The 16496-nt window shown below is 42.2% G+C and overlaps 2 protein-coding genes across 4 annotated transcripts in view; one reads left to right on the top strand and one right to left on the bottom strand.

Moving 5' to 3' along the window:
* The window catches only part of TASL (TLR adaptor interacting with endolysosomal SLC15A4), a 358686-nt gene that overhangs the window by 107386 nt on the left and 234804 nt on the right, over positions 1-16496 (bottom strand). The gene's annotated exons all lie outside the window — the stretch shown is intronic.
* The window catches only part of GK (glycerol kinase), a 60871-nt gene that overhangs the window by 4065 nt on the left and 40310 nt on the right, over positions 1-16496 (top strand). For all 3 annotated transcript variants that reach the window (XM_063457927.1, XM_063457936.1, XM_063457918.1), the window contains exons 2-4: positions 7851-7924; positions 11892-11998; positions 13120-13197. In XM_063457927.1, coding sequence (XP_063313997.1) covers positions 7851-7924; positions 11892-11998; positions 13120-13197 — 259 coding nt within the window. The remainder of the gene's footprint in view (positions 1-7850; positions 7925-11891; positions 11999-13119; positions 13198-16496) is intronic.

The following is a 16496-nucleotide window of genomic DNA, read 5'->3' as shown; positions in this document are numbered from 1 at the left end:
ACAGTTTAAAAAAAAAAAAATTATAAGAACCTCTTGCTTTCTCCCTTATTTTTAGTTTTTGTTGGGGAAGTCAGACCACCTCACACAGGATTACTACTTTTAAAAACATTGGTTTTGGTTGAAGTAACCCTTTAATATTCAAATGGCAAAATTCAGGCTAAAGAAGCCAGGCTGTGACTCTAGCTGAGTTGGCGTTTTTTTTTTCTTCTTCTTTTTCAAAATCCATTACTGTTCCATTACTACAATCTTTTGACTTATACAAAGTGAACATTGAGGTTTTTAGAGGTCACTTACCTCTACCATACCCCAAAGCAGGTATTGACACCATGAAGGGACTAACATGCCAATATAAGGGGTGTGTTAGCCTGGTGGGAATGTATAGAAATATAACGGGAAGATGAGATTGATCGAGCCATTAAAGGGACACTATAGTCACCAGAACAACTACAGCTTATTGAATTTGTTCTGGTGAGTAGAATAATTACCTTCATGCTTTTTGCTCTAAACACTGTCTTTTCAGAGAAAATGCAGTGTTTACATTACAGCCTAGTGATAACTTCACTGGCCACTCCTTAGATGGCTGTTAGAGATCCTTCCTGGGTCATGGCTGCCTAAAATGCATCGAAACATTCAGTGTCTCCTCCCTCTGCATGCAGACACTGAACTTTCCTCATAGAGATTCATTGATTCAATTCATCTCTATGAGGAGATGCTGATTGGCCAGGGCTGTGTTTGAATCCTGCTGGCTCTGCCCCTGGTCTGCCTCCTTGTCAGTCTCAGCCAATCCTATGGGGAAGCATTGTGATTGGATCAGGCTACCACTTCTGATGATGTCAGCACACTGCTTGTTTTTCTGAGTCTAACAGCATTCAGAGTTACAGCTTCAAGCTTGTATACAGTCATTTTTTTTTATTTTTTTACTATATTTATCAAGGCATGAGGGGCCTATGGGCTTGATGGTGGTTTTAACACTATAGGGTCAGGAGTACGTTTGTGTTCCTGACTCTATAGTGATCCTTTAAGGACTGCCCATCTGCAGAGCATTTCTAAAGTGTTCTGCCCATGAGTTTATTACCCTAAGAGCGCTGTGTGCAGTTTCAGCTCAACTAATGATCTGCTTGCACTGAGCTTGCCAGGATTAGTTCGATGCAAGACACTTGGGAACTAACTCAGGATGCCTGGGAAACCAAGACTCTTCCACGGTACTTCATAAACTTGGGAGGAATGCTATACATATATAAACTGGTCAGTGAGGAATTTCTAAAACCATATATCGTGCATATATAAACTGCACATATGTTTTATAAATAAAGACAATTCCCTGTGCATTACATATACAATATCGCTCATATTGTGATCTACTAAATCCATGTATACTGGATCCTCAGAACCTCAGTGACATAAATGGAAAGCAACTTTTAGAACTTATTAATTACCAAAATACAAAAATTAGACCGAGGGGGCAAATATGGGACGGTCTTTGGAAATGTGGAACAGTTGTGTAGTATGTTTTTTATTTATTAATGTGCGAATGTATATATTTTTACATCACTGTGCGTAATGCTATTTGTCAATACCCAGTTCTGACATCTGATATGAATGAAACCTATTTCCTTTAATATCTTGGCAATGTTTACAGCAATCATTTCCTTAGTAGTTGGAGATCATGAGACAATGGCTATGTAAACTTGAATCCACACCCTCCCGATTGACAACTGCATATGTCACCAGTCTCCGATGATAATTACAGGGATTCTAAAATACGAACTCTCATCTTATGTCCAACATTCTACACACTGTTATAGCCAAGACTTTGGTTTAGATTTATTTTGTTCTAATTTATGAAATGTTCCCTTTGTGAACATTGCTGCAGTATTTCAAGTAACAGTTTATGGATTTCCAGAGCTGCATGACAGTATTAAATGGCACACATTGAACAAATAGTACAAGCATTCACAAAGTACATAAGATGGAAATATTCTGTATAGAGTTTACTCCGTAAACAAGAAATTTAGAATTCTGACTTTCATAGAATACCTAATTAAAGGAGCATTCTGAGCATCATAACACTACATCGCTCTGTAGTGGTTATGGTACCTGGAGTTTCCTTACACCCCACCCCTTTATGTATAGTCAAACTGTTTTAGAATGATTTGACTTCTTTATTGGGGTGTGCCAGGCACTACTACTCGCCTATCCAGGGAGCCAGAAGCTCCTCAAAAAAGCTAAGAATTCTCTTGGCTTTCTTGAGCAGGGCCAGCTCATTGGTGGAGAGTGTCAGCTGATCACTACCAGCCAACGAGATAAGCAGTGCAACATCAGGCTTCTGGCTGGTCTGGAGGCTGTAGGGGAGACGGACTGGCTTGACTACTTAAGTTGGGGTGGTGGGTACCAGATCATGCCTAGCACCATAACCACTACAGAGAATAAACTCATATTTTTCTTTATTATATAAATTTCTATTAAAATCTGGATTTTTTTTATTTATTTTTTTTAAATGGAAAATTATTGATGCACTCTTCACCCACAAAATTTCAGCAAATTGAATTTTCCAAGAATCTGGAGTGTTCCTTTAAGCCCTAAAATATACATAGAGGCCAGCACAGTAGCTACTGAAGATCCATTGCCTTTTTGTCCTGCAATTATTTACTTGTTAGTATTTTGCATTGTCTAATGTAGCCCTAGCAGCCCATCCAAGAAAAGAAAGGAAACACGTTTTTAAAGGAAAGCTCTCTTTGAGAAGCATTGAGGGCAAATCACAAGGCCAAGATTTTTAAAGAGATGGGTGGTTTTATTGAGGTTTAGATATGCTTATTAAAGGCACACTACAGCAATCATGAATACAAATGTGTATTCCTAATGCTGGTGCCCTAGTTGTAGTACAGGTACAGGGATAAAAAGGCAGCACTGGTCTCCAGCATTCCGCTCCACCTCTTTGGCTGAGATCGATTTTATCTTGACCAATCCAATGCCTTCCCATAGGAAAGCATTGGGAGGCTTGTGTGAATGCATACAATATGATAGTCACTAGAGGCAAGTTAACCCTGCAATGAAAACTTTGCAGTTCCTGCAGAATGGAATTGTTTTCAACTGCGTGGTTAAATTGTGTGGGGGGAGGGGGAGCAATGCACCCAGACCACTTAATTGAAATTAAGTGGTTTGGGTGCCTTTTTGAGTCCCTTTAAATATATACTTTACCGCTGTATTTGTTTATGCTATGTTATTGGGTAATTTTTGTCCATTGAAAAGGAACTTGCTAAACAAAGTTATTGTTGACCAAAGTTCTTATCAGGCGTAGCCAGCCACTGGATAAGGTTTACTGGACTTAGTGAGTTGCCTCCCACCAACCTCAGCCAGAATTGCAATGAGCTTGGTAGGAGTTGTTTCACAGTTTGAGACATATAATCCCAAAATAATAATTTGGGTGTATTAAAGGAGCACTATAGGGTCAGGAACACAAACATGTATTCCTGACCCTATAGGGTTAAAACCACCATCTAGCCACCCTGTCCCCCTCATGCCTCCCGAAACAAAAGTATAATCTTACTTGTATTCATGCCTGAAGCTGCTGGCTCTGCCCTGTCTGCCTCAGACCAGCGAGCAGTCTGCCGACATCATCAGAAGTGGCAGCCTGATCCAATCACAGTGCTTCCACATAGGACTGGCTGAGGCAGATCAGGGGCAGCGCCAGCACAGTTCAAACACAGCCCTGGCCAATCAGCATCTCCTCATAGAGATGAATTGAATCAATTAATCTCTATAAGGAAAGTTCAGTGTCTGCATGCAGAGGGAGGACACACGGAATGTTTGGATGCATTTTAGGCAGCCATGACCCAGGAAGGATCTCTAACAGCTATCTGAGGAGTGGCCAGTGAAGTTATCACTAGGCTGTAATGTAAACACTGCATTTTCTCTGAAAATACTGTGTTTACAGCAAAAAGCCTGAAGGTAATGATTCTACTCACCAGAACAAATCCAATAAGCTGTAGTTGTTCTGGTGATTACAGTGTCCCTTTAACTTTTTTTTTCTTTGACCTCCATTAGGAGGTTTGACGGCATTCCCCCAGTCAAGGTTAGCCTGTCTGCTATGTCTATAGGTTTTACCCATTCGGAACATGGCCATTTAGACTTTAGAGGATAACTCCAGAAGTGTTAATAGTGCTTTATTGCCCTTTAACACCTCAGAATTTATGTAAACTTGATTTTTTTTTCAACACACAATTTCCCTTCGCTTTCCAGCAATATTGTCCAACTATATCAATTTCTAAATGATGTGCCTGCTATCAAAGCAGTCTAAAATAGCCTTTTTGGAGCAATTCCATAGGCCTATCTGAACATTTCCAGTGAGTATCCACCTTGTTTTGCTTTATTTAATCATATATTTTTCCTACATACAACAATCCGGGCTTAATGCCAGTGATCGCTTCTAATTACTGTTCCACACCAACCAGAGCAAACATTTAGACCTTTTAATGGTACCATAATGACGTTTCAGAATTTGATATCCTTAATGGCAAAGGTCCTGTGTAAATAAAGATTCTCTCCCCCCCCTTCAAAAAAAAATAAATAACTAAAAAACAAACAAGATTTGTGTTACAATATAGATTAATGTCATGTCAAGGTAGATTTGATAAGGCCTTTATTCAGTATTAAAAGTATTGTTTACTGAGTGCATTTATTATTGAAGCTTAATGTCCTATATGGTATAAGAGCTTGCATCTGCATGTTTCTTTAAACAAATGGTACAATTTGTATGTCCTTATAGTGCCTCTCTTCCTTTTGCTTAGTGATGAACTTAAAAGGTGATTGTCACTTTACAAGATATTTAAAGGCCTAATGCAGGCACTGTGACTGCTTTAACCATTGCTGGGATAAAGAGGTCACCTAATCATTGACAAATTCTATTCCTAACGCTTTTAATGTTTAATGCTAAAGGAGAATCCCCTCTGGTGCATCCTTTCAGTGCTGCTTATGCTAATGAGGAAGCGGCAACGAGCAGCTGTGATTGGCAGAGCGTTTCAGCGTATCCTATAAAGGCACTTATTCCTGGTATGAATTGGAATGAGCAGAAGGAAGTGGGTAATTTCTGCCTTTGCCATACGTCCAGTGGGAGCCAAGCAATCGGAAGCATTGGGCCCTTATTTATTGTTAAACTGCTCAAAAATGGTTTACCACATTGGGGAGAGTGCCAGAAGACTCCAGGCACTATATCCAATTATTATTTTATTATTTATATAGCGCCATCACATTCTGTAGCGCTGTACAATGGGTGGACTAACAGACATGAATTTTAACCAGACAATTGGACGTACAGGAACAGAGAGGTGAAGGGCCCTGCTCAATGATCTTACATTCTAGAGGGAGTGGGGTAAAGAGACACAAAGGGTAAAAGTAGGGTACAAATAGGTTGTTAGAAAAGTATTTATTGAGGGCTTAGTAAGTCATTTTTGACAGTTGCAGGAGAGGAGTCATGAAGGGTTGGGATAAAAACCTGCTAACAGTTTAATTGATATGCTTTCTTGAAGAAGTGAGTTTCAATGGTTTATTTGAATGAGTGGAGACTGGGTGAAATTCTTGCGGAAAAGGGAAGGGAGCTCCACAGAAGAGGTGCAGCCCTGGAAAAGTCTTGGAGGCGAGCATTAGAGGTGGGAGTATGGACAGAGGATATACGTAGGTCTTTGGCAGAGAGTAGGGGCCTTGACAGAACATACTTGTGTATTAGGGAGGATAGGTAGGTTGGAGCAGCATTATGTAGGGACTTGTAAGCAAGGGACTTGTGAGCCCTATATCTAACTGGAAGCCAATGCAGGGACTGACAGAGCGGGGAGGCGTGGGAGGTGCAAGCGGACAGGAAAATGAGCCTTGCCGCCGCATTCATTATAGATTGCAGCGGTGCAATCTGGGAACATATAAGACCACTGAGAAGGGTATTGCAGTAGTCAAGGCGAGAGAGAACAAGAGCATGGACCAGCACCTTAGCCTTAGTTAAATAGGGGCGGATGCTCGCTTTGTTTTAGAGATGGAAGCGACAGGATTTGCCGATTGATTGGACATGAGGGGTGAAGGAAAGGTTGGAGTCAAAAAGAACACCCAGGAAGCGAGCCTTCGAGGTAGAGGTGATGGTAGCGCCGTTGACTTGGAGGGAGGGAGACACGAGAGTAGTAACACTTGAGGGAGGAAAGACCAGAAGTTCTGTTTTGGACAGGTTGAGTTTAAGGAAGTGAGCAGCCATCCAGTTGGAAATCGAAGAGAGGCAGTCAAGCTTCTGGCTTGAATACAGTAAGATTTTGCTATATTTATAGAGGCATTAGGGGCACCCAAGGGGGGCTAGATGGTGGTTTTAACACTATAGGGTCAGGAATACGTTTGTGTTCCTGACCCTATAGTGATCCTTTAAATTGCGATGTCTGTCAAAAAAAAATCATTCAAAATCAATTTTTTTTTAATTTGGCATAGATTGGTGGTAAAATGCTTGCATGAAAAGAGTCAAAATACCCCAAGTTTAATACCTTAGGTTGTCTTCTTTTAAAAAATATATACATGAGAAGCTTTATTCAGGGATTCCTGACAGATATCAGTGTTACAATGTAACTCGTTAATTTTGGAGAGAAAAAAAATGGTTTGGAAATAGCAAAGTGCTACTTGTACTTGTTGCCCTATAACTTGCAACAACAACAAAAAAGCTAAGAACTTGTTAACATTGGGTATTTCTAAACTAGGACAAAATTTAGAAAGTATTTAGCATGGGTGTTTTTTGGCGGCTGTAGATGCGTAACAGATTTTGGGGGTCAAAGTCCAAAAAAATGTGTTTTTAAAATAGTTTCAAAAACGGTATATAAATATGTGTGGGTGCAGAAAATGAGTAAGAGGAAAATTACAGCTAAACACAGCAGAAATATAAAAACGTTCTGGTCACTAAGGGATTAACAACATCTTCAGAGGTGTAACTAGAAATCACAGGGCACTGGTGCAAGAATCAAAGCAGAGCCCACCTTGCACTCTCACTGATACACATTTACTGACACACTTACTACCAGACATGCTGCCATTGATGTGCACACACACACACGCTGTTTAACCACCACACATTCCCACTGACAGACACACTCACAAATAAACACATTCCCACTGACAGATGCACACACTCACTGATTTGACACTCACTGACAGACACACATGCAATGACACATACACACTGATTTGAAACACACATGCTCAGTCTTTTCACACACACTTACACTTACACATATACATTCTCTCACACACACTCACAAACTAATTTCATCTATAGTTGTGTATTTTTGGGAGAGCTGGTGTGGGTCCTCCTTTCCCTTTAGTCCTGGTGTTCTTTAACTGATTTAATCTTCTTGATCTACTTCACTGCTCCCTCGAGCGCTGTTTAGTAATGTCGGAGTGACGTCATCCGGAGCGTTGCCATGGTTAGAGCTTCTGGGTTCTCTCTACCTCCCCTGTCGGTTGCTGCTTTACAGTGCCAGTGGGTGTGTTGATCTCTGATCTCCCCTCCGGTCCATAAAGGCATATTCCGACACACCAACAATATGAAGCTACTAGAAAAGATGGACATTAGGTTACAAAAGAGAGACAATGGGATTTGTGCCCACAATAGGGACTATCCCTCCTAAATAGGGAAGGTATGCATTTGAATACATATGTGACATTTCTAATTATTCACTACTACTTACTGATTTGATATTGAAGATATGGCCAACTTTTTCTAGTTCTGGTTATATGCTATCATTTGACAAATTTAAAAGCAATCTACCTTTTTGTAAAACCTCAAGCAATAACTAACTTTTTTTTATTTCCCTTTGTTTTTGTTTTTTTTGTAGGTATTCAATGCAAAAACAGCAGAACTTCTTAGTCATCATCAAGTTGAGATAAAACAGAAGTTCCCTAAAGAAGGGTAAGAAATAAAGAATTAAACTTTTAACGAAGCACATTATTTGGCAAATAAACAAATTTTAAAAACTTCAACTGTCTTATGCTCATATTGTATCCTTGTATATACAAGTTAAAGCTTTCAGTTACTGTTAACAAGCACTGTTTTTAAATATATCTGTTTTCTCTGGTTAAAAAAAGTTTTTTTTATTCTGCAAAGGGCTCTCAATAAAATTACTTAATATAAATTTGCAAATTCCAAGAATAATTCAGCTCCTGTTCTTTTTTCCAAAGTAATATTTTATTGTATTTTAAAACAAGTTATTGGGGTAGAGAAACGAGAAATGGTGGAGATGAGATGAAGGTGTAAAGGTACATATTAAGCATCTGTGGCCACAGCTTTTCCTACAGCATAGTATTAAACATGCACAAGGACATCCGTAGCACAACATTAGGCCATTCTCCCTGAAGCCGATTTCTGACTATTCAAAAAGCCTACTCAAAAGCCTGCCATCCATGGATTCTGTAAGTGTTTTGATCTGTTCACCATCAACATTGCGTGCAGCAGCAACCACAGCCTCCCAGACACTGTGGAGAGGTGTACTGTTTTCCCTCCTTGTAAATCTCACATTTAATGATGGACCACAGGTTCTCAATGGGGTTCAGATCAGGTGAACAAGGAGGCCATGTCATTAGATTTTCTTCTTTTATACCCTTTCTTGCCAGCCACGCTGTGGAGTACTTGGACGCGTGTGATGGAGCATTGTCCTGCATGAAAATCATGTTTTTCTTGAAGGATGCAGACTTCTTCCTGTACCACTGCTTGAAGAAGGTGTCTTCCAGAAACTGGCAGTAGGACTGGGAGTTGAGCTTGACTCCATCCTCAACCCGAAAAGGCCCCACAAGCTCATCTTTGATGATACCAGCCCAAACCAGTACTCCACCTCCACCTTGCTGGCGTCTGAGTCGGACTGGAGCTCTCTGCCCTTTACCAATCCAGCCACGGGCCCATCCATCTGGCCCATCAAGACTCGCTCTCATTTCATCAGTCCATAAAACCTTAGAAAAATCAGTCTTGAGATATTTCTTGGCCCAGTCTTGACGTTTCAGCTTGTGTGTCTTGTTCAGTGGTGGTCGTCTTTCAGCCTTTCTTACCTTGGCCATGTCTCTGAGTATTGCACACCTTGTGCTTTTGGGCACTCCAGTGATGTTGCAGCTCTGAAATATGGCCAAACTGGTGGCAAGTGGCATCTTGGCAGCTGCGCGCTTGACTTTTCTCAGTTCATGGGCAGTTATTTTGCGCCTTGGTTTTTCCACACGCTTCTTGCGACCCTGTTGACTATTTTGAATGAAACGCTTGATTGTTCGATGATCACGCTTCAGAAGCTTTGCAATTTTAAGAGTGCTGCATCCCTCTGCAAGATATCTCACTATTTTTGACTTTTCTGAGCCTGTCAAGTCCTTCTTTTGACCCATTTTGCCAAAGGAAAGGAAGTTGCCTAATAATTATGCACACCTGATATAGGGTGTTGATGTCATTAGACCACACCCCTTCTCATTACAGAGATGCACATCACCTAATATGCTTAATTGGTAGTAGGCTTTCGAGCCTATACAGCTTGGAGTAAGACAACATGCATAAAGAGGATGATGTGGTCAAAATACTCATTTGCCTAATAATTCTGCACTCCCTGTATAGATTACTTTCCCCGGAAATAAAGCCAACCGCGAGATAGTCTCACCAATTAAATGAGTCTCCTATAGATGCACTGGAAGCAGTACTGTGCTAGCATTGCTTTCCTCTTCATACCAGGCACAAAGCAATCCAGAAGAGGACAGGGAGTGTACAAATTAGAACTAGTATATAAACCTATAAAGTGACATAGAGGGCCAATCTGTTAATGCTGACGTTCTTTAGGGGAGTGCAGTTTCATTTACGTTTAAATGGAATCTCCAGTGCCAGGAAAACAATCAATTTTCCTGGCACTGAAGGTTCCCTCTCCCTCCCACCCCCAATCCCCAGTTGCTGAAGGGGTGAAACCCCTTCAGTCATTTACCTGAGGCATCGACGATGTCCCTCGTCGCTGCCTCCTCCTCCGCGCTGCTCTACTGTCTCCGTCGGCCAGTGGGCGAGACTGATTCCGCCCACCGGCCGAGGAGACCGCATGTGCGGCAATGGCGCAAATGCGCATTAGCGCTCCCCATAGGAAAGCATTGAAAAAGATTTTCAATGCTTTCCTATGAGGAAATGAGTGACGCTGGAGGTCCTCACACTACGTGAGGACGTCCAGCGACGCTCTAGCAAAGGAAATCTTTGCTATAATCCAGGAAGTTCCCTCTAGTGGCTGTCTAGTAGACGGCCACTAGAGTTGGAGTTAACCCTGCAAGGTAATTATTGCAGTTTATAGAAAACTGCAATAATTACATTTGCAGGGTAAGGAGGTATGGGAGTTGGCACCCAGACCACTCCAATTGGCAGAAGTGGTCTGGGTGCCTGGAGTGTCCTTTTTAAGTTCCCTGGCTGTGCTTTTTCAGAGGGCAGCTGTGATGTTGAAGACATTCTAGGAATTTAAATGAATATAAAAAGTGGAAAGTGTTTATATTCTTCTATATATTTTATATAGTTCTTGAAGTCTCTTTTTTAATTTGAAGACTGCAAAAATACTAAAATTTCAAAGATGCTGGATCTACTATACAGAACAGTGACTGAAATGCTGGCCTTGAATCATACTAGAAGAATGATTGATTGTCCAGTAAACTGTGAACTAATGGCACACTGACGTTCATGCAGGCCCTGTCTAGCAGGTTTATTTATAAAACCAGTTCTTATTAAGGCAAAGGTCTAGACTGACAATTGATTGCAGTGTGAACGGTAGAGATAGAGCTCAACATATGCCTTCAGGAAAGAATGTAATTGTGTGCCAGAATCCCTGTCAAATTTCATGACAATGCATGTGCTATTTACACTGATATTAATTGTTGTTTGCTCAAGTGATGCATTGCCTCAGATGAGAATACATTTTTCTGAGCCTGTATAGGGAACAACAAAAGTGATTTCTGTGAACCACATCAAGATTGTTGCTTTAGCAAAAGAAGAACAGGAAAAATCAAAGCTGTTTCTCTTGTTTGTCTGAAATGGTTTATTATGACTCTGTACATGAGCACGCTTGTCAGTCACATAACATTGTACCTGAAGGAAAACTCTAGGGCTTTAAGTATATGTATAACAGGGTGTCCAAAGGACAAATGTCAGTCTTGGAGTGTCTACCTGTAATTTCATGGATTAGAACTACAACATAATTACAATGGACTAAATTCATCATTGAAATGGAGCAAGTACCCTGGCCTTATTCCCTGGTAATGGGGCATATCGTTTAGCAAGTGTGCCCTCTTACCTGAGTCTTGCCAGGCTCCTTGTATTCTCTGAAGCAGCACTTATGACATCCGGCTTCTGCCGAGCTGCAGAAACAGGATTCCGATCCTGCCAGCTATTTAATGGCCGAGAGTCAGCTGGCTGCTTTCCTTCAGTGATTGCAATTCTTTGTTCAGAATTGACATTAGCCACCCCGAAACTAGAGTGACACTACCAGAGGTGGAGTTGCACCCCTGGCAGCAGAGGGGTTATCTCCATATGAGCAGCATTTCATTGTAAATGTTTGCACATACATACTTCAGGTACCATGACCACTTCAAGTCACTGTAGTAATGGTGGAGTAACCTTTTTAAGTTTTTCACTAACAAGGGTCCCAAGTTTCCATAAGAAACCATTATTCTTATTATTTTTTTTATTTTTTTATTTATTTCAGTCTGTACAGAGTTTAGTATTAAAATATCCCATAAACTTGTTCTGCAAATGGAGAACCATAGGAGAGAACTAAGAAGGGTGTTTTGCTCCAAATAAGAGTCAAATGTACCGTATTTTATTCATATCTCTGCAGATTCTTTTATCCAAATCATGTGTTCTAATTTATCTACTTTGTCCTTTTGATCAGGTGGGTGGAACAAGATCCAAAGGAAATTTTGCAGTCTGTTTATGAATGTGTAGAAAAGACATGTGAGAAGCTAAATGAGCTTACCATTGATATCACCAATATTAAAGGTATTTACTCTGATCCCTAATTGTATTTTGTGTCTCCTTCCCTTCCCTCCGTCCTACAGCCGCTCTTTTTTTCTTCTTCTTTTTTTTTTTTTTTTCTCTTTCAGCAAATGGCTAGACTCAGATGTTTTGCATGTAATGTCCTCTTAAACTAGGGAATGGTTGAGAATTTTTCCTACTAGATGTTTCTGATATAGTGGAAGAGGTTTTTTTTTTTGTACACACTAAAAGCCTATATTTCTGCTCTTGGCAGTGCTAGTCTAATAATGCTTTCCTTATAATATGAGCATCCTCCCTATAACCGGGACTGGAATGGATGGTCCCTCTGCTGACATAGGAGAAGGGCTTGCTTAAATTGAGTAAGAAGAGTTTGCTTTGTGGTGGAGCCTGGCCTGCCTCTGGAATTTTTTTTTTTCTTCAGTGTAGGAGATCAAAAATAAATGGTGGCGCCCTGAAGAACAATTTACCTGTTACAGTTGTTCCTCAAGGTCTATAAAATAAGAGAAGAAAAAAAAAAATGTTGCAGTACATTTTAATACACCCAAGGAATGTGTATAATATGTAATCACACACTCACATTTACTCAAGGCAATAAAGACCTCTGATACTTGAAGAATTAACACCTAACCTCACTAGACCAGCATTAATAGAATATTACAAAATCTCTATCCAAAATCCTATATAAGCAGAAGGAGAATTCTATAAATAGAGTAATACTGTAACATTATTATATATTCTTATTAATCTTTGTTTCATATGTTTAATTTATAAATTGTATGTAATAATCTGAATACAAGGAAAAAGTAGAGAATGGTGTTCGCTGTGCTGTAAGTTTGGAGATAGAAAAAGATCTGTTGAAAAGTCTTATCAAAGTGCCATAAATCTATTATTGGCAAGTTAACCCCTTAAGGACCAAACTTCTTGAATAAAAGGGAATCATGACATATCACACATGTCATGTGTCCTTAAGGGGTTAATCGTACCCAAAAAAGTGCCTTGGCTTCCAGACAATGTTTTCCAACTTTAAATCTTCACTGGTCTGCAAGAGGATCATGAATTAAGGTATAAAAAAAATAAAATAAAAAAAAGTTAAAATTAATTAATGATGTTACTTGTTTTATTAGCAATTGGAGTCAGTAATCAAAGAGAAACCACAGTTGTGTGGGACAGGACGACAGGAGAGCCTTTATACAATGCTATCGGTAAGTTTAGTTGCTTTTTATCATTACCATGCTATTGAACGTATGGGAAATATATAGGATTGGTTACATTTGCAGAATGATTATTGTTTAAATAAAATGTTAACAGAATATATAGGCTTGTTCTTATACCATATAGATCAATGTGATGCTAAAACTAAAGATACATCAGTGTACTAAATTGAAGATTATGCTAGCGTTAGTGTACTTATAATCTTAATTTTAGTAATGACAGGAGGCGAGTATTTTGCATTAACTCTCTTTACTAACTCACATAGCAGTAAAGAAAAAAGGTGAAAACATTAACCAATCAAAAGAAAGTAGGAGGTATAGTATTCACAGTAATGAGGCTCCTCCCCCTCTTTCGAGAGCGACATCAAATACAAATACATTTTTTAGAACGGATAAAGTCTTGCAACATGCACCAACGGGTGACTTTAAGTACGAAGTCCTAGGGTGATCCAAACATGCACCAACAGATGACTTTTCCAATTCTGAAGTCCTGGTTTCTGAAGGAAGGTCCAAACATGTCCTGAGTGTAAGCTGTAATGTCTTGAAGTTATGCTGAAAGAGAGCGTGGAACAGGTTAGGAACCGGTCTGGCAACTGTTTGCAGTAACGAAGCTGTAGTTAAACAAGGTACAAGTCTGATATATACCAGGTAGAAAATATGAAGGAATATATAGAGTATAGGTATACTTACATGAGATTTCATCCCTCGAGGGTGCGGAGGGTGGGAAAATACTCGCCTCCTGTCATTACTAAAATTAAGATTATAAGTACACTAACGCTAGCATAATCTTCAATTTTACCACATGACAGGAGGCTTCATATTTTGCATTTTTTAACGCTGATGAAGGAGAGACGCGGCTGCCCCCGAGTTTGGGCGGAAATAGAAGGTCCGAAAGGTCGCTTCGCGTGACCAATCCGCGGCTCGTAGGATGTCTGCCAGTGATGCTCCCGCGGAGAAAGCCGACGAGGCCGCCGCTCCGCGAACGGAGTGGGCACCGAAGGTGTCTTCCACACCTGCTAGAGACAGGATCCAACGTACCCATCTGGCAAGGGTGGTAGTAGAGACGGGAACGTGAGGTCTAACATAAGACACCAATAGTTGTCCCGAAGATGAGACCCGAAGGAGGGAAGTGACCTGAACATATCGACGCAGAGCAGAAACCACGCAAAGCAGCGGTTCCGTAGGAAAAAGGGGTAGAAGACCGACGAGGAATCCGATTTGGTACGACGTGACACTTGGAAGGTAACTCCCTCGGGGGAGACCGAGAAGGCGTCAATGTCGAAAGCCTGCACGTCCGAAACTCTGCGGAACGAGACCAGTAAAAGTAGGAGTGTTAGTTTGGCCGACAGTTGTCGAAGTGAGAGTCTGTCGTTATCTGGCCAGTCTCGCAGAAACTGTAGGACGACTTCCACGTCCCATAACCGAGTGTACTTGGGCCTTTGAAGTCTGATGCCCCTGAGGAGGCGGCATACCAGAGGGTTTTTCCCGACGGGTGTACCCAGGACCGGAACGTGAGCCGCTGAAATCGCGGAGCGCACAACGTTGAGGGATCGGTAAGACCTGCCCGCGGAGTATAGGTGGGAGAGAAAATTCAAGATGGCCGTTACAGGTGCCGTAAAGGGATCAAAGTTCCGTTCACTGCACCAAGCGGACCAGGAATTCCATGCTGCAAGATAGCATCGTCTGGTTCCTGGTGCCCACGAATCCCATAAGAGGTCTCTAGCTGTCTGCGATAAGTCCTCGGTCCGCCAAGCGCCCCTGAAAGAGTCCAGGCTGCTAGAGTGAGGCGGTCTTCCAGAATGAGAGGATGGGGGTTCCCTCTCGGGTCTGTGAGGAGTGTCGGGTAGGACGGTATGAGGAGAGGATCCCTGTAGGATGACGCTAGAAGGTCCGGGAACCATGGTTGGCTCTGCCATAGGGGAGTGATGAGGAGCAGAGACCCGCGTTGCGTCTTTAAGTATTGTATCGTCCTTGCCACCATGGCAAATGGGGAAAAGGCGTAAGCGCCCCTGGGTGGCCATGGTTGGAGAAAGGCGTCTACTGCTTTTGCTCTCCGGATCTGGTAGCCAGCTGAAGTACTCGTCCGTCTGCCTGTTGTTGCGAGATGCGAAGAGGTCTAGGTGGAGGGGGCCTCTCCTGACCGAGAGGCGGTGGAAGATCGTTGGGTCCAGTCTCCAGTCGCTGCTGTCCCGCCAATGGCGAGAGAACCAGTCCGCTGTCAGGTTCGTTTCGCCCGGGAGATATTCTGCCATGAGGGAGATTTTTCGGGGAAGGCAAAACTCGAATATTTCTTTCGTAATCTCTGAGAGGAGTCTGGACCGGGCCCCTCCCAGTCTGTTGATGTAACGGACCGCTGACACATTGTCCATCCGGAGGAGGATGCAGCAGTTGGTCCGGTTTCTCGCTAGGCTGCGAATTGCAAATGACCCCGCTAGAAGTTCTAGGCAGTTGATGTGGAGTTTGAGTTCCTGGGAAGTCCAAGTGCCTCCCGTCGAACTGCCTTCGCAGGTGGCGCCCCATCCCCAGAGGCTGGCATCTGATTCCAGGACCATGTCGGGCGTATTCCCGAAGATTGCTCGGCCATTCCACGCTTCCATGCTGTCCAACCACCATCCAAGTTCTTCTTTGACTTCCTCCGTCACCGGAACCGTTTGGTCGTACGAAGGGTTCTGGCGGAGGAAGGAAGCCTTCAAGCGCTGCATCGCTCTGTAGTGGAGTGGACCCGGGAATATCGCCTGGATAGATGCGGATAGCAAGCCCACGATCCGAGCCAGGTTGCGGAGTGGAATGGAGTGGCTGCGAATGGCTCTGCGTATTTCCTTCTTGATGGCTGTGATCTTTGAGGTCGGGAGCCGTAGTGTGCTGGTCTTGGAATCTATCTCGAAGCCCAGGAATTGTATCTTCTGGGCTGGGGATACTTCCGACTTTTGAAAGTTCACCACGAAACCTAGGGATGTGAGGAGTCGGGTGGTATATTGTGTGTGTGTTGCGTTAGACTGTACCTGTCTGAGGAAAACAGTAGCAGGTCGTCCAGGTAAATAATGCACCGAATTCCTTGAGTGCGTAGTCGAGACACTACTGGCTTCAGTACTTTGGTGAAGCACCACGGTGCTGAGCTGAGGCCGAAGGGGAGGCATGTAAACTGCCAGGGGCGGCCTTGCCATCGGAATCTGAGGAACTGTCGGCAGGAGGTATGGACGGGTACCGATAGGTAGGCGTCCTTGAGGTCCAGTCTTGTGAACCAGTCCCCTTCTTGGAGCAGATCTCTTAGGAGATGGATGCCTTCCATC

The sequence above is a fragment of the Pelobates fuscus genome, chromosome 1 (assembly GCF_036172605.1).
Source record: "Pelobates fuscus isolate aPelFus1 chromosome 1, aPelFus1.pri, whole genome shotgun sequence".
Classification (NCBI taxonomy): Eukaryota; Metazoa; Chordata; class Amphibia; order Anura; family Pelobatidae; genus Pelobates; species Pelobates fuscus.
Note: the sequence above shows the minus strand (reverse complement) of the source record. Positions and strands in the feature narration are given on the sequence as shown.